The 22,000-nt window shown below is 50.9% G+C and overlaps 2 protein-coding genes across 3 annotated transcripts in view; one reads left to right on the top strand and one right to left on the bottom strand.

Annotated features, from left to right (window-relative positions):
• PPP2R5D (protein phosphatase 2 regulatory subunit B'delta) overlaps nt 1-20,114 on the top strand; it is a 38,290-nt gene extending 18,176 nt beyond the window's left edge. For both annotated transcript variants that reach the window (XM_054170727.1, XM_054170733.1), the window contains exons 8-16: nt 172-231; nt 1,711-1,819; nt 2,676-2,729; nt 5,899-6,069; nt 8,559-8,686; nt 11,054-11,155; nt 16,553-16,625; nt 17,066-17,182; nt 17,941-20,114. In XM_054170727.1, the coding sequence (XP_054026702.1) occupies nt 172-231; nt 1,711-1,819; nt 2,676-2,729; nt 5,899-6,069; nt 8,559-8,686; nt 11,054-11,155; nt 16,553-16,625; nt 17,066-17,182; nt 17,941-18,078 (952 nt within the window). In that variant the 3' untranslated portion in view covers nt 18,079-20,114. The remainder of the gene's footprint in view (nt 1-171; nt 232-1,710; nt 1,820-2,675; nt 2,730-5,898; nt 6,070-8,558; nt 8,687-11,053; nt 11,156-16,552; nt 16,626-17,065; nt 17,183-17,940) is intronic.
• Nucleotides 20,110-21,973, bottom strand: MEA1 (male-enhanced antigen 1). Its single transcript, XM_054170743.1, has 3 exons — nt 21,686-21,973; nt 21,483-21,603; nt 20,110-21,402 (listed from the first exon to the last, which is right to left on the bottom strand). The coding sequence occupies exons 1-3, from the start codon at nt 21,926-21,928 to the stop codon at nt 21,239-21,241; spliced, it is 528 nt and encodes a 175-aa protein (XP_054026718.1). The 5' UTR covers nt 21,929-21,973; the 3' UTR covers nt 20,110-21,238.
• Nucleotides 21,974-22,000: the final 27 nt, after the last annotated feature.

Here is a 22,000-nt window from a genome sequence, read left to right on the forward strand (position 1 = left end):
ATGATCTCAAAGGTCTCTTCCAACCTGGTTAATTCTATTCTAATTCTATTCTATTTGATTCTATCTTACACCTTGCCCTTTTGTCCCCCTTTCCAGGGTTTCTCCTTAATTTTGCTTCCCAAGCTGTATCTAGCATTTGGCAATTACCTCTCATTCTCTTCTTCTCTTTAGGTTCATCTATGAAACAGAGCACCACAATGGGATTGCAGAGCTGCTGGAGATACTGGGGAGGTAAGGGCATTTTTACAGTTCCCAGAGGGGCCATAGTGAGACCTCCCAGCCCAGCCCAGCTCATGAGCTAGCAGTGCCTTCCTTCAGCAGTTCTTGCAGGAGCCACCTCTTCCAGCAGATCTCAGTTTAACAAAGCACATGGTGAAAGTGCTCTCCAGCCTGCTGATAAATGCAGTGGCTAGCCTTCTCCTTCTCAGATCTCCCCTCTCACTGAGGGGACACTTTATCAGTCTCTACAGCTACCTGAAAGGAGGTTGGAGCAGCGTAGGTGTTGGTCTTTTTCTCCCTGTAACAAGTGTAACAAGTGATAGGATGAGAGGAAACATTCTCGAGTTGCACGAAGGGGTCTTTAGGTTGGGTCTTAGAAGAAACTTCCTCACTGAAAGGGTTCTCAAAGACTGGAACAAACTCCCCAGGGAGGGGACTGGATCCCTATCCCTAGAGGTGTTTCAAAGAGACAGAGATTGGTTGCTGAGCAACATGGTTTAGCACCAGCCTTAGGAGAATTAGATAATGGTTGGACTTGATCTTGAATGTCTTTTCCAACCAAACCAATTCTGTGGCTCTGTGATTTGTCTCCTTAATTTTGAGTTTGAGTCCAGTCACACCTTCTGTCTTGCCCCAGCAGGCAGTAAAAGAGAGTTCCTCACAGCACTGAGACACCTTAGCTGTGGGTAGCCTTCTCCATGCCTTCAACTGCCCTTCTATTTGCAGCCCTCTCTTATGCTGCCATCCTCCTGTTCTATAAAGTACAGGCCCTGATGGTTTGGCCTTGTCAGAGGTGTTTCCCTGTCATGCCTGCTCAGGGAACACTGAGCATGGTATGCAGGTTGGGCCCTGAGGACCACGCTTCTGGTGGGTGCTTTCTCAAGTGATTCACGAGAGCTGGGGCAAGCCATTGATTCTTTTGAGGTGAGAGGTACTGCTTGTGTCCAGTTCTGGGTGCCCCAACACAAGAAGGACATCAAACTGTTGGAGAGCATCCAGAGGAGGCCACAAAGATGATCAGAGGGCTGGAGCACCTCCCCTGTGGGGACAGGCTGTGAGAGTTGGGGCTGTTCAAGCCCAGACAAGAGAAGGTTCTGGGGAGGGCTTACAGCAGCCGCCCAGTACCTGAAAGAGGCCTACAAGAAAACTGAGGAGGGACTTTTCACAGAGACTTATAGTGCAAGGATGAGGAGGAATGGTTTTAAGCTGGTAGAGGGGAGATTTAGACTGGATATTAGGAATTCTTTCCAGTGAGAGTGGTGAGACACTGGAACAGGTTGCCCAGGGAGGCTGTGGATGCCCCCTCCATGGAGATGTTCAAGGCCAGGCTGGACAGGGCCTTGAGCAACCTGGGCTAGTGGAAGGTGTCCCTGCCCACATTGGGGGGGGGTGGGTGGAAGTAGATGATCTTTAGGGTTCCTTCCAACCCAAATTATTCTATGATTCTATGACTTCTTCTGGGTAAAGATGTTAACTCTTGTTTCTTCTCAGCATAATCAATGGCTTTGCTTTGCCTCTGAAGGAAGAGCACAAGATGTTCCTCATCAGAGTCTTGTTACCACTGCACAAAGTGAAGTCTCTCAGTGTCTATCACCCACAGGTGAGAAGTACTTCAAGTTCCCCAGGGCAGAATGTGGCTCTTGCAAAAGCCTTTGGTCAGGCTTGCTTATAGCCATGCACCAGGATGCATCACCCTGTCAGACAAAGTTCTGGCTGTGAGATGTTCTGAGCTCTGCACTGGTCCCTTACTGCTGTGGTTTGTGGTGCTGATGCCTGTGTGTATACCTGTGCTTTTCTCCACTGGCTGACAGGAGGGTATCTTGCAGTTTCCTGCTGATGAAATGCAGTGGCCTGCTTGGCCTTGCTGGAAATTTGTGAGATCTTAGGGCCCTGCTGAAACCAGAGGTAGAATTCCAAGCTGCAGTCATCAGCCTGTGCACGTCGTGTGTCAGCTCTTAGTCACTGCTGAGACAGACAGAGAAATCAGTGTGCTGGGATGGTACAGAGATTAATTTCTTGCAATTTAGAATACATAAGAGAAAAGCAGAGAAGATCAGGGCTCGGGCTGAGAAGGGAAAAAGCATGAGTGCTGAGCAATTATGTCTGTTCTCTTTGCCTTGTGCTTGTGGGGCCAGGCTTTGTGACAGTCAGGTTTGTTCCTTCCCACGTGTGCAAGCAGCTGTGCTTGCATTTGGATCTGTTCACTGGGGACTGCTTGAGGTGTCTCAGGTTTTATCACCTGTGCTGCACAAATGTCCTGAGCTGAAGCCCTGCCTGCTTGGTCTTAAAGCCTTTGCTTGCTGTCAGAGGAACTGGATTCATTTGGAGCTGCACATAACTGCTCATCACATGCCCTGGGGAGGGCATAATGTGACTTCCAGCCTGGGGGGGGGGGGTGTAGCACTTTTCAGGTACACTGGAGGAAGCTCTAACCTTGCCATGTTCTTTTCCTGCAGTTGGCATACTGTGTTGTACAGTTCTTGGAGAAAGACAGCAGCTTGACAGAGCCGGTGAGTAACAATCTTGCTTTAACTTCTCTGTGTCACTCAAGGCCCAGAAAGCTTCACAGCTTCCCCTAGAGTGCAGAAAGGGTTCAAAAAACAGGCTAAAGAAGCTGGGCCTCAGCTGAATTGTTTCCTGGATTTGCCTGGTAGCCTGTGGTGAGAAGGGGCTGTGCTCCTCATCTGTAAACCTACAACATTTTCTCCAGGGTGCTTCAGATCTTGGTGTAGCAGAAGGAACACTACACTAAGCTGTCCTTTCAGGGCAGAGGTTTCTGCAGGTGCTGCAGACACAAAACACATGGTCATCTGATATCTGATGGAGCCAGCAGGAGCTTGGGAAGGCCCCAAAATAGTAAGAGTTCACCCCAGACGCCTGGGTTTGGCTGAAGAACTGTAGGGGTGAGGTTAGGAACCTAAGACACAAAGGTCTGCTTAGGCAAGCATCAAGTTCCTCTTCTCCAGCTTGCTGTCTCCATAGTGTTAAGTCACACTGTAGACACATTTGCCTCCAGGATGTAATGCTGGGAGACAGCAGGTTCAAAAATGTGTGAGCAGTGTCGGTGGGGACCTCACATACTTCACTTACTGGCTGAGCAGACCTGCAGCGTTAACCAGGCCATGTGCTGGCTTGGCAGAGGGTGCAAGCAGGAGACAAGTGGTTCTCCACCCACTGCAGGCCAGGAAATGTCTTCTCCAGAGCTGAGCTTCGCAGCCTCACAAACAGCAGATGGCCGAAGGATGTCTGCTTGTGTTACTGTAGCAGGGAGCACCAGAAAGTGAGAGCATTTTAATGAGGGAGGCTAGCTGAGATCTTTCTGTTCCCTGGATGAAATGTGTACATTCCTGGGGAGCCTGACACTGCTGGCTGGAAGGTGGTCAGCTGTTGTCAGCTCTCTGGCTCCTCAGCTCTAACAGCAGCAGTACTGAAGCAGACCTCCCAGCTTTACCTTTAAATGTGGGGCTTCCATTTCCTGTGTTCCCAAAAGCCTGCTCTGAAACAAACTGTGTAAAGGAGCTTCCTGATCGTGCTGAGTACTTCCTGTGGCTGACATCCAGCCCAGAAGGCTCCTGCCAAAGCATTTACTGTAGGGGTGAGGGAGAGGAGAGAAAAAGAAACCTGTCAATATTTCCAGGATTCATTTTGCAGCTTGTTCAAATAGTAAAAGCTCCATAGCTCATCCCTGCTTCCTGGGTAATGGGTTAGTGGCCCTTAGAGTAGAGACCTGGCTCTGGGTTGGTGCTTGTGGCAAGCAGTGGGTTGATCTAATTTCATTACCTTCAGTGACTGTTTTGTGTTGGGCCTCAACCAGACACACCATGGCTGTAATCACAGAATTGTCAGGGTTGGAAGGGACCTCAAGGATCATTGAGTTCCAACCCCTCTGCCATGGGCAGGGACACCTCACACTAGATCAAGTTGCTCAGAGCCACATCCAGCCTGGCCTTAAAAACCTCCAGGGATGGATCTTCTACCACCTTCTTGGGCAACCTGTTCCAGTGTCTCCCCACCCTCATGGGGAAGAACTTCTTCCTAACATCCAATCTGAATGTACCCATTTCTAGTTTTGTTCCATTCCCCCTAGTCCTATCACTCCCTGACACCCTCACCAGCTACAGGTCATGTCTTGTTGAAACATCCTTCTTGTGAAGGTTTTGAATCATCAGCTCCTAGGATGACTGGGGGTGTTGAAGTCTTAAAGAATTACAGGGCTTGAGCATCAGCAGTGCACTAGGAGATGTTGCCATCAGTGTTGGAAGGAGGCCAGATTACTAACAAGGTCCATGTTGGCTTAGAGTGGGCCTCCCAGAGTCTTGCTCAGCAAGGCTTGACACGGTAGCTCTTGCCTTAACAGCAGTCTGAGTGACTACCAGGTGAGCAAGGCATCAGATGTGCTCACTAATAGCAAAGGCAGACTCAACACACCTTGCACCACCTTAGCTGTAGGACAAATGACATCTGAGGTTATTGAAGCTGGCTGGAATGGCAGACCTGAGTAATGACAAACACTGGGGATACCAAACTGTTGGCTTCTCAGGCCTTGATTTGGTGGAAACATAATGCTCAGATAGAACAGAATAAACCAGGTTGGAAGAGACCTTCAAGATCATCGTGTCCAACCTGTCATCCAACACCACCTAATCAACTAAACCATGCAAGATGCTCCTAATCTTGCTGTTGCATTGCCTGCTACTGTCCCTGCACTGCTCTGAGCTTCCTCTCAAGTACTGGCTTCAGGATCAGCTTGCTAAAGTACCCAGGGTTTGAAAGAGCAACTCCTAACTCAGGTTGGGCGTGACTGTTGTCCACAGAGTCAGCATTTCTGTCAGTGCTGTACCAACAGCTTCAAGAGAGGGAAGGCCTGCAGGATCTTGGATCCTGCCTTTGATCATGGCTAGAAGCAGATGGAAGTGAAGGAAGCAGTACTATAAATCAATACTATCAGGTGGGACACTGCCCTTCCCCTAGTATACTCTTCCAGTACTTTGTAAACAAAGAGTTTACTCAGCCAGGAGTTGCATCTGCCTTGCCATGTTTATCACCATGAGGTGTAAGCTCCCTAATCCTGTCTGCTGCCATCTGAAATCTGTTTGAACTTTGGAGTCTCCACACAGTCTTGCCAGGATGAGCTCAGTGAGCCAGTTACTTCTGTGTGAAGTTGGACTTCCTTTTCCTTGTCCCAGCTGCCTTCAGCACATATTTACTGAGTGCTTCCCAGCTGTCAGGCTCTGTGGTGTACTGAATAATGATTCCCCAGTGACCTTCTCCATAGCATTTCCAGTGTTATTAGTTGGTCTTCCATGGTTGCTCTGCACCATCTGCCAGGCAGTGTGCAGCCCACGCTGGTTGGAGTCTTCCATGTTAAGCTGTTTGGGGAAAAAAAACCCAAAGTGTTTCTAAGCTTTGTGCTTGTGCAGAATCACAGCAGCCTGAGCTGCTGTCTTGTATGAAACAGGTTGGACTTGATGATCTTTGAGGTCTCTTCCAACCTTGGTGATACTGTGGTGCTACTGTGAAACCTGGCAGAGTTTAGCCTTTTCTCTTTTTCCCTTCCCCTGGTAACCCACTCTTGACTTTCTGAGAGCCTCTTCTGTTACTTCTTCCCATCTGCTGTTGTGTTTCACAGCTGGGGTGGCTTCCAGCCTCTAACAGTGTCTCTGTACCCTCCCCACTCAGGTGATTGTGGGCTTGCTGAAGTTCTGGCCGAAAACTCACAGTCCCAAGGAGGTGATGTTCCTAAATGAGCTGGAGGAGATCCTGGACGTGATTGAGCCATCTGAGTTTGTGAAAGTTATGGAGCCCTTGTTCAGGCAGCTGGCCAAGTGTGTCTCCAGCCCACACTTCCAGGTGGGTTGCAGCTCAGGGATGGGATATGGCCCTGGCTTGAGACCCCCTTGGCACGTGAGGGCTCGTCTCTGTGAATCAGTGGCAGGTGGCAGTGGGATACGTGGTGGGAGGCAGTGAGAATCCTCATCACAGCCACAGAGCCAAAGAGAAGCTAAAGTGAATGGATGGAGCCCCTCCTGCTGTGCTGTGCTGTTTAGCACAGGTAATTGCAGCAGGCTGGAGGGTGGAGCAGAGGTGCTCTGTCAGCTCCAGTGTCACTCTGTTGCAGTAAAACTAAGCAGGCTGCAGTGTTGGAAGGAGGCCAACCAAAGAGATGGTGTGCAGGGAAGGTACTGTGTGTGATTCTGATGTAGGGGGTAAAAAGTGAAGTGTACTGAAAACCCCACTGGAGTCTGCTTTCTCCTTGTTCCCTCTGAAGGTAAGCAGGCTGCAGGACAGGCTAGAAGAATCTCTGGTGGGTAGTCTTCAGGTTTAAAATGCCCCAGGGTGTTAGGATCTGCTAGTAGGTCCTAGGAGGTGTTTTTGGCTTGCTGGTTTAGGGTTTGGCTTGCTGGTGAAATGTGTGGCTGACCCAGGTATGGGTGGACTGTTAAACAATGACACAGCATGACTGTAACTGCACAGTGAGGCAGACTGGCTTCAGTCTCTTTGGTACAGAGAGCTCCCAAGTCATGTGTTTGCAGGCCACAAATGAGGCCAGCCTAGGTCATGGAATCATAGAATCACTTAGGTTGGAAATAAAACCTTCAAGATGATTGAGTCCAAGCATTAAGCATGTGCATATGTAAAAGATCACTGTTTCCTGGAAAGGACTGGAGGAGCCTGATGGAAACCAGCTGGACATGGATTGTTGGTGTGGGGATGAGAACCAAAGGACTAACATGACCTTCAGGCATGGAGGGAGCTACAAGAGGGAGCTAAGGAGCTTGAATAAAGTAGGGTAAAGGCAGGTGGGGAGGCGTCCTGTACTTGATAACAGCTCTCATCTGCTGCCAACTGAAAAATAAGACTGGAAAACCTGAAGAAGGTGGAAAAAATTAGCCCCAAATGTGTCCTGTATGGTCAGGCTGAACAGTCTCTGTGTCTGCAGCTTGTCAGAGAGCAAAACCAGGAACTGACTTCTTGGTAAGTCTGAATACCTTGGTGGGGAGAGGTTTCTCTGAGTGGATTGGGTGTTAACCTAGTGGACAAAGGCTTAGCAGGATCCAGTAGCTGGAAACCAAAGCTCAGGAAGTGAACCTGAGGTGAGTTTCACTTCACTTCTGTGGAATGATCCCTTAAGGGTATATAGGAAGTCTAAAATATAAAACTGAGACTAGGTGTCTCTTTTCCTAGGTTTGTAAACCATCCTTGAGCTAGCTCTAAATCTAGAAATTAGCCTGGTGATCTGCATGGCCCAGGTTTGTGGTTCACTCTGAAGGATTGTGGTTGAATCTGTCCCTATGTGAGAACTTGTTAAACTTGTTTGTCTTGTTAGAGCAGGATGGCTGCCCCATGATTTTCCATGGGTTCACCCTTAACTAAAGCATTGTGGGCCTGCTGCCTGAAGCATGCTTCAAAGCCTAGAGAAAGTTGTGGGCAAAAGCAGGGAGGAATGGGAGGAATGGAGTTTTACAGAGGAGGGTCTGAGGAAATCATAGGATCACAGGATGTTAGAGGTTGGAAGGGTCATTGAGTCCACAGGATATTAGGCCTTCGAAGATCATTGAGTCCAACCCCTCTGCCAGAGCAGGACCCTGGAATCCAGCACAGGTCACACAGGAACACATCCAGATGGGACTTGAAAGTCTCCAGAGAAGGAGACTCCACAACCTCTCTGGGCAGTGCAGTGAAGAAGTTCCTCCTCATGTTGAGGAGGCTTGGAGCTCATGAAGGAGTCTTGGAGATAGTCTGAGCTGGGACCTGGAGTGCCTGATGTTACTGTCCTCAAGTGTCGTGTAAGGGGTGTTGGAGTCACCAGTGTACCCAGGGCAGGCTTTGCCTAGTCAAGAAGGTGAGGCTTCTGCCTAGGAGAGTGACAAGTGTGCAGCAGAAGCTAAGGGAAAGCAAGCTGGGCAACAGGGATGAACTGCCTTGTAAAGGGTGTTGGAGTCATCAGTGTACCCAGGGCAGGCTTTGCCTAGTCAAGAAGGTGAGGCTTCTGCCTAGGAGAGTGACAAGTGTGCAGCAGAAGCTAAGGGAAAGCAAGCTGGGCAGCAGGGATGAACTGCCTTGTAAAGGGTGTTGGAGTCATCAGTGTACCCAGGGCAGGCTTTGCCTAGTCAAGAAGGTGAGGCTTCTGTCTAGGAGAGTGACAAGTGTGCGGCAGAAGCTAAGGGAAAGCAAGCTGGGCAACTGCCTTCTAGAACTTGTCAAAGGTCATCCCTGCTGCCTGCACTGGTTTGGCTGGGGGGTGGCAAGCTCTGGTCCCAGCACAGCAGTCTCCCTGTGCAGCACAGAGGGCTTAATGGCAGGAGCCTCTCCAAGCTTGGCTTTGTCTCCCGCTGCAGGTGGCAGAGCGAGCGCTGTACTACTGGAACAACGAATATATCATGAGCCTGATCAGCGATAACGCAGCCAAAATCCTCCCCATCATGTTTCCAGCACTCTACAAGAACTCCAAGAGTCACTGGAACAAGTAGGTCTTGCCACATGCCCTGGCACCTGCAGGGTCGCTTGACCTGCTGGCCCTCCTGGGGCGTGCCGCTGCCGCGAGGTGACGGACGGCAGCGCTTGGTGACACCGGGTGCCGAGCCAGAGGGGTTGTTAGTGCTGTCAGCATGGGAAAGTGCCACAGCAGAGCACAGAGCCCTGCTTCTGCAAGGGGTCAGGCACCTGCCCTGACCAGCCTTGGTGACATTGAGTCTACCCAGGGATGGATATCTCCGTGTCGTTGGTGCCGATGGTCTCCTGGAGGTGGGCTGTAGGTTTTAACCCATGTGCTGTCCTGGACCTTAGCTCGTGCAGGGGCCTACTGCTTGAGTACAGGAAGAATGGAGAAAGCAGAAGTGACCAGGCAGAAGCCCCATGTCAAATTATTGCCCTCTGTGCCCAACCCCTCAATATTAGTCTGTTTGATCTCACATCATAGAATCACAGAACCAACCAGGTTGGAAAAGACCTCAGAGATCATCAAGTCCAACCTAGTACCTAACACCTCCTGACAACTAAACCATGGCTCCAAGTGCCACATCCAAGCCTTTTTTGAACACCTCCAGGGATGGGGACTCCACCACCTCCCTGGGCAGCTTCCTTTCTTACAACTCTCTTCAGCTGATTCCTTACCTGGTTAAGCCAAGTTGTAAGATGCACTTCCTTTCAATGAATTAGTTAGCCACAGCCATGCTCCTAAAGTCTTCCAACAAAACCCACAAGAAGACCAAAAAAAAAACCACCCCAAAAAAGTAATCTTCCTCTATTCTAGAGGGTGAAAAAAAGCCCCAAATAACTAATTCTAGGGAGGCTGGGTGAGTTCAGGGCTTAGGGATATACTAAGGACAGGGTTATGGGGTGGAACTCTGTTCCAGAGAGCTCCCCACTGCTCTGCTGTTTGACTGCTTCCTTCTCGTCATTGCATCAAGAAGCAGGAACTTGAGCTGCCAGTCAAGGGTGCTCTAATGACCCAGGTAGACACAAACATGCAGACAGGGACACACACTAGCACCCAGGTGTGCACCAGCAGGCACATACATGCATGCACACATCTGTCCTTGCACATCTGCAGACGGTGTGCAGACAGATGGACACAGACACGCACTCTAGCTCAGCGTTACTGCCCCTCCTGATCAGAATTCAGAGAAGGACTTTAGATTCATGTCTAAGCATTTCCTTCTTGCACCAATCAAATTCTTAATTCTCCTGTTTCTGTCTCTTCTTGTCTCCTTCCCAGTGATATGGCAGAAGAAGTCCTGAAGGTGTTTTCCTCTTATTTCTCCTTGTCTTTGTTTTAGCATTAGCCACACCTTCTCAGGGCAGATTGAGTACCTCAGATTCTCCTCTTTCTTCCCATAGCTCATCTACTCCAACATGTTGTCAATTAACCTGCCTAAGTCCAGCAAGGCTGTATCTCTCTCACTTGCTACAGAATCACAGGATGGTAGGAGTTGGAAGGGACCTCTGGAGATCATTGAGTCCAACCCCCCTGCCAAGGCAGCTTCACCTAGAGAAGGTCACACAGAAGCACATCCAGGCAGGTTTTGGAAGCCTCCAGAGAAGGAGACTCCATCCCCTCTGTGGGCAGCCTGTTCCAGTGCTCTGTCACCCTTAAATTAAAGAAGTTCCTCCTCATGTTTGGATGGAACTTCCTGTGTTCAAGATTGTGCCTGGTACTCCATCTGTAGGACTGGTGAGGCACAGAGCTCTGTCTGCTGAGTCTCTATCTTTTTCCTCTGGGTCAAATGTTTCAGAGACAGCTTCAATACTTGTTTTTATTTCCCTGGAGAGTCTTTGTCCCAGGGAGAGCTTGCATACAGTGCAACCTATTCATAAGCTGCTGTCACAAAGTTGGCTTTTCTTTGTGTTCCCATCTCTGTAGGCTGCTGAATGTCTGTGTTTTGGGCAGCTCACTGACAAAGCTCATGACTGCATCCTGACCAGCCCCAAAAAAGTCATTGTGTATATGCAAGGTGAAATGTTAGATTAGGTAAAGCCTCTTGAGAACAGCCCTGAGCAGGTCCCTAGCATCCTTCCTTGCCAGTTTCTAGCCACAAGCAATAATTGCATGAATGCCTATTTTTGCCCTCATTAGTCTCCCCACAGTAGTGCAGAGCTGTGCCAGTTGTCTTCTCTTTCTTCTTCATTTCCTGGTCTCCTTGTGTGATAGTCTCTCCTGTGTTTGTGGAGTTTTCCCATGCTAAGGGCTGGGACTGTGTGAAAATCTTTTGTCACTATGCTGTAGCATATAAGTTGCTGCTGTTAGCTCTTGTCTGTGCTGCTGGTACTAGCTCGGGGCTGAGAACCTGGGGATGCCACCATGACTCATTCTCCCTTCCTTCTTTCTTTACAGGACAATCCATGGCCTGATCTACAATGCACTGAAGCTGTTCATGGAGATGAACCAAAAGCTTTTTGATGACTGCACACAGCAATACAAGGCAGAGAAGCAGAAGTGAGTAACAGGTTCTTGCACAGTGGCTTGAACTCATCCTGGAGTCTCCTTGGGGTATAGGAGCAGATGGTAGATGCCAGTAGGCAGAAGGGAAATGGAAAGGTGGTGCAAATAATTTTGTCAAAAGTAGGATTCCTCAGCAATAGCTGTGTGTAGGGATGAAAGGAGGTGAAATGTGTGGGCTGAGAAAAATCCTTCCAGTTCTGGTGAAGCAGGCAGCTTGGAAATGAGTGACAGAGTTTGCTGGATTGTGAGCAAAGAAATCACAATAGACTGGATACTCAGCTTTGCAGAGACACTTATAGAATCATAGAATGGTCTGGATTGGAAGAGACCTCCAAAGGTCATCTAGTCCAACCCCTTCTGCAGTCAGCAGGGACATCTTCAACTAGATCAGGCTGCCCAGAGCCCTGTTGAGCCTCACCTTGAATATCTCCAGGGATGGGACTTAACCACCTCCCTGGGCAACCTGTTACAGTGCTCAACCACCTTCATGGTGAAGAACTTGTTCTTAACATCCAATCTGAATCTGCTCTTCTCTACTTTGAAACCATTGCACCTCATCCTATCACTGCAGGCCTTTGTACACAGTCTCTCTCCATCCTTCTTGTAAGCCCCCTTCAGGTACTGGAAGGTTGCAATTAGGTCTCCCTGGAGCTTTCTCTTCAGGCTGAACACCTCCAGTTCCCTCAGCTTGTCTTCATGCCCTGCCTTGGAAATATTTACCACTGTGTCATAGTGATGCCAGTGAAACCCTGCTGCTTTAAAAAGACTTCTGTGAAGGGCTTTGCAGCAGTAGGCTTACTTCATCTTTCATGCCACAGGACACTTTCAGTTTTCCAGTAATAAAGGTAGGATAACACCTGGAGTTTCTGAGAGCTAATGGTGGGGATAAAAGCTGAGCTCAGCAAAGTACCTGTACTATCATGCTGTGAAAAAACTCCACTTCTTCTATTTTCTTGTGCTTTGTGCTTGTAGGACTTGCCTTGGTAAGCTGAGTCAGTTCAGTAAACTGGAAGGAAACTCTTTGTTTTGGTTTGGTTGGGGTTTTTGCCCCCCCTCTGCTGAGGGTTCCCAGCACTGGTGTGTGACTGGGGGAGGATTGTTCTGGAAAAGATCAACAAAGCAGCTCAGAGCTGTCCAAGAAATAGATGGGTGGAGCTGCACTGTTTTCTGCTAGTGCTGGTTTGATTGTATTTTTTTCTCTAGTGCCTCTCTGCCCTAATTATGCTTCAGAAGACCTTCTGTTGAGTTTTAATCAAGGGTATACCTCTTGCTCCCCTGCATAATCAAATCTGGTAAAAATGCCAATTGAAAGCTTGCTGAGCAGGATGTCAAAACATTTGAGCAGCTGAATCTGAGATTAGCTTATTTGCAGGGAGCATAATACACTCAGCTAAGTGGGCTTTTCCTGCCAAAGGGAGCCAGCTAAAGAGGCCTTTCTGGGCAAAAAAAGAATCATGGAGTGGTCTGGCTTGGAAGGGACCTTCAAAGGTCATCTAGTCAACCCCCTCTGAAGTCAGCAGAGACATCATCAACTACATTGGGTTGCCCAGACCCCTGCTAAGCCTCACTTTGAATATCTATTAATAGAATAGAATAAACCAGGTTGGAAGAGACCTTCAAGATCATTGTGTCCAACCTATCAACCAATCCAACTATCCCATGGCACCAAGCACCCCATCAAGTCTCCTCCTGACCACCTCCAGTGATGGTGACTCCACCACCTCCCCGGGCAGCCCATTCCAATGGGCAATCACTCTCTCTGTATAGAACTTCTTCCTAACCTCCAGCCTAAACCTCCCCTGGTGCAGCCTGAGACTGTGTCCTCTTGTTCTGGTGCTGGCTGCCTGGGAGAAGAGACCAACATCCACCTACAACCTCCCTTCAGGTAGCTGTAGAGAGCAATGAGGTCACCGCTGAGTCTCCTTCTCTCCAGGCTAAGCAACCCCAGCTCCCTCAGTCTCTCCTCATAGGGCAGGACAAGTTGGTTTTTCAGTGGGGAAGGAAGATAGGGAAAATGGCATATTGGAACAAAGAGGTTTCGTATTTGATGATGTCCTCATGAAATGGTCACTTTTCTTCCTCTACTGAACAGTGAAGTTTTTTGCCTTGTCCCATGCATCAGGGTCCTGTTGTATGGTTGACTTGTTTTCCCCTGAGAGGTAAGAGGCTGAACCTTTCTTCTCATTTGGGATTTCTATCTAGGAATATATTTTTCTCTAATTTCAGCATAACTTTCCCAAGGGACTCAAACTTTTGAGCTGCCTAATCCTCCAGAAGTTTTTTTAAGTCTCCAGGACTAAATAACATTGAAGCTTAAACAAATACAGAGCCTGTAAAATGTTTCTAATCCAAGTGCCCTTGCCTGCAGGTTGAGATTACAAAAGCAAATGTACATATCTACACTAGACATCCAAAAATGTGGGCAACATACTCTGGCCTCTTCTCCCTACCAAGGGGTATTTGAACTTCTTGTCAGGATGGGGCTTCAACCACCTCCCTGGACAACCTGTTCCAGTGTCCCACTGCCCTCATGGTAAAGAACTTCTTCCTACAGAAGAAAGCTCAGTTGTTCTGTCACTACCACAGCATTAGCCACTGTACTTGGCTTGAGGTGGGAGAAAATATTCCCCCTCTGAAGTGCTGCTGGAGCTGGGATAGAGCTCTAGCAAATAGAGATTGAAAGGTCTGGAGCCTGAGAAACATCTGGAAAAGGGAAATCACTGACAGAAGGGAATGTGGTATGACAGTAGGCTAGGGGGAAAGCACAGCTTGTCTGGGTAAGGAGGTGGAGGTTCTGGACAGAGGTACAGTGAAAAGCTGGCTTGGGGAATGGTGGTGGTAGTGTTATTCATAGTATTGATGGGTAGGAGGAATGGGATAGGTAAAGGGCTCCATGGCTTCCCTAAGCAATATCCTGGCCTGGATCAGCAATAATGTGACCATCAGGACCAGGGGAGTGATTGTGCCACTGTACTCAGCACTGGTCAGGCCACACCTTGAGTCCTGGGTTCAGGTTTGGGCCCTCACTACAGGAAAGACATTGAGGTGCTGGAGTGTGTTCAGAGAAGGACAACAAAGCTGGTGAAGGGTCTGGAGAGCAGGGCTGGTGAGGAGCAGCTGAGGGAACCAGGGTTGTTCAGTCAGGAAGAGAGAAGGCTGAGGGGAGCCGTCATTGCTTTTTACAACTCCCTGAAAGGAGATTGGATTGAAGTGGGGCTTGGTCTTTTCTCCCTAGTAAATAGTAAAGGGGTGAGAGGAAATGGCCTCAGGTTGTACCAGGGCAGGTTTAGGTTGGATATTAGAAAAAACATCTTCACTATAGGAGTTCTCAAAGACTGGAACAGGCACCCCAGGGAGGTGGTGGAATTCCATTCCCTGGAGGTGTTTCAAAGGTACAGAGATGTGATGCTGAGGGCCATGGTTCAGCACCAGCCTTGGCAGAGTTAGGGAATGGTTGGGCTCAATGATCTGAAAGGTCTTTTCCAGCCAAAACAATTCTGTGGTTCTAAAGAAGAGAAGAGAAGAAATAGGGGGTTTGGAGGCAAGGGGCCTGGGGCTGAGCAGGGTATAGGACAATGGCAGTGTAGAAGAGCATGCACTTGGGATGATGGATCACAGGATTATAGAATGCCAGGATGGAAGGGACCTGAAGGATCACTGAGTCCAACCTTTCTAGGTAACAGGGTAGTTGAAATGAGATGGCCCAGCACCCTGTCAAGCTGAGTCTTAGAGCTGTCCAGTGTAGGGAAATCTATTGCTTCCCTTGGGAAATAATTCCAGTGTCTAACTGATCTTCTGGAGTCCAGTCTGAGCCTCACCAGGAGTAACTTGTACCCCATGGATTAGAAACCTGGCTTTACTAAGTTCTTTCCTTAAGTCCACTGGAAATGTTATCTTTTCCTTCCATGTCTTTAAGCTGTCCAAGAAACAGAAGCAAATCCATGTGCACTTCTTACTGTGGCTCCATCTTCTGGACTATAATAGAGGAAGTCACTGTTGGAATGAACAGGGTTAGAAGCAGCATGTTTCAGGGGCAGGAGAAAGTGTTACTAACACAAAAAGTGTTGTTTCTACTCAGTTTATGCCTCTAATTGAAAATGGCAGCTAACTGCAGGGCAGTAGGCTGAACATGAGCCAGCACTGTGCCCAGATGGCCAAGAAGGCCAGTGGCATCCTGGCCTGCATCAGAAACAGTGTGGCCAGCAGGAGCAGGGAAGTCATTGTACCCTTGTACTCAGCACTGGTTAGGCCACACCTTGAGTCCTGTGTCCAGTTCTGGGCCCCTCGATTTAAGAAGGACATTGAGACACTTGAACGTGTCCAGAGAAGGGCAACGAGGCTGGGGAGAGGCCTTGAGCACAGCCCTGTGAGGAGAGGCTGAGGGAGTTGGGGTTGCTTAGCCTGGAAAAGAGGAGGCTCAGGGGAGACCTTCTTGCTCTCTACATCTGCCTGAAGGGAGGTTGTAGCCAGGAGGGGGTTGGTCTCTTCTCCCAGGCAACCAGCACCAGAACAAGAGCACACAGTCTCAAGCTGTGCCAGGGAAAGTTTAGGCTGGAGGTAAGGAGAAAGTTCTTCACAGGAAGAGTAATTGGCCATTGGAATGTGCTGGCCAGGGAGGTAGTGGAGTCACCATCCCTGGAGGTGTTCAAAGAAGGCTTGGATGTGGCCCTTGGAGCCATGGTTTAGTTATCAGGAGGTGTTAGATATTAGGTTGGACTTGATGAGTTCTGAGGTCTTTTCCAACTTGGTTGATTCTGTGATTCTGTTATTTAGTGAGGTCTCCCCTGTGGAACAAGGCTGTTTCATAGCTGAAGTCTGCCTGGGAGCTTGGGGTGCCTCTCCTGTACCCCACAGAATGCTGCTACCTGGTCTGTTGAGCAGCACATCCTGCTGTTGCTACCCTTCCAGTGGAGAAGATATGCTGCAGCCACAGCTCATCTCTGCTGCCTGCCTTGCAGAGCTGCCTGCAGGCCCTGCTTTTCAGTGGACAGTGATGTGGCTATGCAGTTAGCTGCCATTTTCAAACAGAGACATAAACTGAGTTGAAATAGCACTTCTTGTGTTAACAAAAGCCTGGAAGGCTGTGATGTCACAGAATCACAGAACGATTTGGGTTGGAAGGAACCTTAAAATCATGTAGTTCTAAACCCCCCCTGCCACGGGCAGGGACACCTTCCACTAGACCTGGCCTTGAACGCTTCCAGGCAGGGGGCATCCACAACCTCCCTGGGCAACCTGTTTCAGTGTCTCACCACCCTCACTGGAAAGAATTTCTTCCTGATCTCCAGTCTAAAACTGTCTCTGCTGTCTCTTGCTTTTGTTTACCTGTGAGTGAAAGCTGGACTTTCCTTCCCTGGAGTTCACCCCTGCACACTCTCTCTCTCTCTGCAGGGGAAGGTTCAGGATGAAGGAACGAGAAGAAATGTGGCAGAAAATAGAGGAGCTGGCCCGGCTGAACCCCCAGGTGGGTAACAGAAGAACCTAGGATGAATGAGACAAGACTCTGCTGGGGGTCTAGACCTGCTTCCTCAGCTGATGAGAGCAGGTTATAGCACCTGATCTCAGTGCTATGCACACAACTGCAGTGGTCTGTCCCTCTCAAACCCCAGTGTCTTGGAGAGGCTGGCAGTGCTTTAACAGCCTGGCCCTCTGTAGCACTGACCTGTAAATGGTGTGTCATGGAGAGCAGGTGTGTGTCTGGGGACTCCTCTGTCATGCAGTGTGCTGTGGCTCAGAGGGCACAAGAAGGAATGGGTAGGAGAAGATGCTCCTTTCCTGTCTCTGTACCTACTGCTACCTTCACGAGCGCCAGGGAGGGCAGCTGGAAGATGTGTGCCACGCTGGGTCAGGATGCTGAGGGTGCAGGCTTGGTGCTGTCTCTCCAGCTGTCTCTCTTGTCTGCAGTACCCCATGTATTATGCACCTTCACCATTGCCTCCTGTCTGCTGTATGGAAACAGAGACCCCGACTGCAGAGGACATACAGCTGCTGAAGAAAACAGTGGAGACGGAGGCTGTGCAGGTGTGTAGCTGGCTGGGACCCTACAATCACAGAGTAGTTTGGGCTGCAAGGGTTCTTAAAGAATATCTAGTACCATCCACACTGCCATGGGCAGGGACACCTTCTGCTAGACCAGATTGCGCCCCTGGTGCAACTTGAGGTCATTTCCTATTGCCCTGTCAGTACTTACTTGGGAGAAGAGGCTGGCATCAGCCTCACTCCAGCTTCCTTTCAGGTAGCTGTGGAGAGCACTGAGGTCTCCCCTCAGCCTCCTCTTCTTCAGGCTAAACAACCCCACCTCTCTCAGCCACTCCTCACCAGACCTGTTCTCCAAACCCTTCACCAGCTTAGTTGCCTTGCTCTGGACAGGCTCCAGCACCTCAATATCTTTCCTGTAGTGAGAGCCCCAAAGCTGACCCCAGTATTCAAGGTGCAGCCTCACCAGTGCCAAGTCAAGGAGCATGATCACTTATGTGGTCCTACTGGCCATACCATTCCTGATCCAGGCCAGGCTGCTGGTGGCCTTCTTGGCCACCTGGGCACACTGCTGGCTCATGTTCAGCCAGCACCCCCAGTTCCTTTTCTGCTGGGCAGCTTTCCAGCCACTCTGCCCCAAGCCTGAACCGCTCAGGGGCTCGTTGCAACCAAAGTTGCTGCAGCATACCACAGAGCCACTCCACGTGTCCTAGAGCTGCTGGAGTCAGAGACTGGGGAGATGGGGGGGTTGGAGGGGTGAATGTGTTTGCTACTGATCCCTGACTCCTTTGGTCTGTCTGTAGATGCTGAAGGACATTAAGAAGGAGAAAGTTTTGCTGCGACGGAAATCTGAGCTTCCTCAGGACGTCTACACTATAAAAGCCCTGGAGGCCCACAAGAGAGCAGAAGAGTTTCTCACTTCAAGCCAGGAGGCTCTCTGACGGGCTCAGGAGCTGCCCCGGGAAGCTCTACCCCATCCCTTTCCCCCAGGGGTCACGGAAATGCACTTGGTTCTCATGTATAAATAAGGAATGAACATGGTGAGCTGTGCCTGTCCTCCACTCCATCTACATCCCTCCAGGGTAGATCTGCTTTTATGTTATAACTTGTATCTCACCACTGTCATGTCCTCCTGCTTTTCCTCCTCCCTTCTGCTTTTCTACCTGGGGTGTGCATGCATGAAGGGAACCTGCCTGACCTGTGATTGTATCAGCCCAGGCAGCTTCATTTCCAGCTGCTACCAGGTGGTTCTTACTCTGCCTGGGAGTCAGAGCCTTGCCATGCTGCGGCACAGGCTCTGCGTTGGCCAGAGACTACCACGTGTGGCTCAGCATGCTGCTGCAAGCCCCAAGTGCCCATCTCCACCATGCCTGCCCCTCTGCAGCCAAGCCCTGTGGTGCCCAGAGGTCAGGCTGAGCTCGGGGCAGGAGTTTGTGGGGACCCTGCTGCCTCTCCAGCTTGCCTTGGGGTGCAGCTCTGCAGCTGAAGGGTCTCATGTACAGCAGAGGAGATGTTAGCTTCCAGTCTTCTTTTGCTTCAAGCCTCTTGTTCTGTTCCTGTCAGTGGAGTGGGGGTTCAGTGCTTTGCCACCCCTGGTAAAGCTGGGTGCAAGCACTATGTACTGTTGCAGCCCTCCCTTTAGAGCATCCTTAGAAGCTCTCTTGTGGGAAAGTGAATTCCTTCAGCTGTTTGTGTTGGTCTGTGCTGACTCCTCATCTGCATCCCAGTGTCTTGGGTTAACTGTGGGCCCAGAATTAACTTTCTGCTTTGTAGCAGGTGTCAGCCACTGACTCCTGCTCCCTTCATCTACCTGCTCAATTAAAAGACTCCTGCTGCTCTCCCTTTGTCACTCTATCCCATCCCTAGCTCTGCAGTGGCCAGGGTTTCTAGGAAGCTTGTGCTGCTCAAGTAATTTCTGCAAACTAATAGAAGCAATGGATACACGTTTCAGGGCCAGGCCAAGTTTGAGTGTTGTCTCCTCTTTATGACCAGTGGCTAGGTGCTACTGCTTCTGTGTGTGTGCTCTGAGCAAAGTCCGCCTTGCCCTGCTACTTTGGCACCTGCTGCAGCCCCAGACCCTCGTTACTTACCATGTGGTGCACCTGGAACTTGTGCTAATTTAGCCTTTAGAGCACACTTGCTGATAGCCCAGGGGGTTGCAAAGCACTTGGGTGCTACTGTTATGCTACAGCTTTCTCCCCTGCCTTTTGTGGTGCAGACTCAGTGCCAGGCCAAGGTGTCACCTCAGAGAGGCTGGTTTGTGGTAGCAGAGGGAACTCTTCCTTGCTTCTTACCTGCTGTGCTTGCATTTTTGACACATAAGCTTAAGTGGGGTTGCAGTAGTGGAGAGAGCACACAGGGTTGATGCTAGTCTGCCACTGCTTTGCAGCATCATGGGGTACTGCAGAAGCTCCTGCTGTATCTGCCTATCCTCACCAGAGAACCATTCCCAGGCCAGAGGTTCCTCCCCTCTCATCTTGCCACTGGTGTGCAGCGTTATCTTTCCTCCAACCCAAAACTAAGGATTTTTGTATTTCCCCTGTGTATCCTGTCCCTCCATCCCTGCTTGGCACACTTCCCCATCCCTTAGGAGTAGCTGGCAAGCACGAGCACGTGCGGGACCACCACCAGTCAGGCAGGACCCTATCTCCCCTCTGCTTCGTGCAAGGGGCCAGTTCATCAGGAGACTTACAAAACACCTCAGGGAGGTTCTTGCTTATTTTGAACATTAGTCCAAGCTCATGGTCAGCTGCCAATTGATTACCTCATGCCTGGCACAGCATGTAGACATGCCCCAGGTGATGCCAGCGGGAGCGGCCGGGCAGCAGGCGTCTCGGGGCGCCAAGGCTGGCCGAGCACCCCTGGCAGCAGGGCTCGGGAGGGTGGTGCTCCCCGCTGCAGTACAGGCTCTCTAACTCATCCATGTCAGAAGCCACCGCTTGACTTTTGGGGTGCTGCAGCATGCACGTGCCCTCACCTGAGCATGCTTGCTGCTAGGCAGTGCCTGCCTTTCCCCAGCCCGGGCTGCTCTGCTCTCAGAAGGAACAGAGGCTGCTGGTGCGCAGAAGCCGTTCGGTGTCCTGCAGGTGATCCATCTCTGCTGGCAGCCCGAGCCTGGCCAGAGGAACGCTTGCTGGGGCTGTGCCGCGCGCGGGCAGGACTGTAACACGCCACAACTACGTGCTGTACAGCTTCAGTGTTTCTCTCATAGTTTTGTGTGTCTCGTTCTGGGTCAGGGAATTTATGCTTAGTACTTTCACACTGCCATTAGTTTGCTGCCTATTCATTCCAGTGTCCTTGGACATCCAAGAAGGGGACCATGTAAGAAAGGGAGGGGGGGGTGGGAGTGTGCTCATCTGCTGCTCATCTGCAGGCCTCTGTCTGCAAGGCTACAGCTACCCCCTGCTTCTCTACACTTGGTTTCTAGCATTAGCACTGCTCATTTCTGCCTATGCCTTTCCCCACATCAGCCAAATGGACAGAACTGGAGCTGCCTCTTCCACTTCACCTGGCTCCCTCCTCCTGAGGGAACAAGCAAAACTTAACTATTGTATTCACCCCCTGGACACAAGTATTAAGCTGCTTACAGTTCATATGTACATATGGTGTACTTTATTTTCAGTAGAGCATTACATAGTATGAAAGTGTTGGATTTTGTACAGATGTCCCTGTATGTACAGAACTGAATAAAAACAATCTCTTGGAAAGACAACATTCGACTTCACCTGATACTCCAACACACAGTCCCTGCCCTGGGGGAGAGGGGCCCTAGCAAGGAGAGGGACTTCTCCAGCACGGACAAATCCAGTGTTTGTCCTAAGGGAAACTGGGCAAAGCTGGCCAAGACCCCACCTGCCACATGCACACAGGTATGGAAACCGGTTGGGTTCCTCGCAGGCAGAGGAAGCCAACACAAGGACAACACAGCAAGTTACACGCCGTCTGGAACCAGGAAAAAGGAGCAGGAAGGGAAGTCAGGCAATGGCAGTGGGACAAACTGAAAGGTGGATGCCAGCAAATCCTGTCACCGCCCGGGTCCAAGGCAGCAGGCGCAGTGGAGGGAGGGCTGGCTTTGGCAGCCCCCGCGCTGCAGCTCGGCCCTCACTTCCACTCGGGAGCGGGGCCGCTAAGGCTCTGCCGGGCCTGCAGCGTACGCTGTACAACGGCCTTCCACTGGTCCTCCGAGATCTGGCTGGCCCAGGCGGGAATGCCCAGGCTGGGAAGCTTCACGCCGGCCATCGTCCTCTTCACCAGCTCCACATGTTCTGCGGACAAGAGAGGGCGTGAGGCCGGGTGCGAGCCGCGCGCAGGGCGGCCGGGAGGGCTCAGCCGGAGGCGCCGTTACCTGCGTCCATGGGGATGGAGCTGCGGCTGCTTGGAGCCACAGCGCCTTGCTCCGCCGCCGCTTCCTCCTCCGCCTCCTCCTCGCTGTCGGCCGGCGGGTCGGGCAGGTACAGCCTCATCATCTGCAGAGAAAGGCAGGCAGCGGCTGTTCCCCCACCCGCCGGCTCTCCCCCAGCCCTAGCCCAGCCCGGCGCGGGGTGCTACCTGCAGCCGCTCCTGCAGGTCGGGGCCCGACTCGGTGCGGCCCGCCGGGGCGGCAGGAGGGCCTGCCTCGCCGGGGCCCTGCTCCGGCTCCTGGCTCAGCGGCTGGTACAAATACCCGCCGCCCTCTTCCTCCTCCTCCTCTTCCTCATCGCCGCTCCAGCCCGCCGAGCCGTTGGGGGCCTCCGGCGGCCCCGGCTCCTCGGGACACACCCGTTCCGGCCCCATACTCCCCGCCACTGCCATCCACCGGGCGCGGCGACGGAGAGGCCTCACCGCCTCCGCCCGGAAGCGTCGCCGCTGAGGCACTGTGGGTGC

This window comes from Dryobates pubescens, chromosome 2 (genome assembly GCF_014839835.1).
Source record: "Dryobates pubescens isolate bDryPub1 chromosome 2, bDryPub1.pri, whole genome shotgun sequence".
In the NCBI taxonomy this organism is placed as follows: Eukaryota; Metazoa; Chordata; class Aves; order Piciformes; family Picidae; genus Dryobates; species Dryobates pubescens.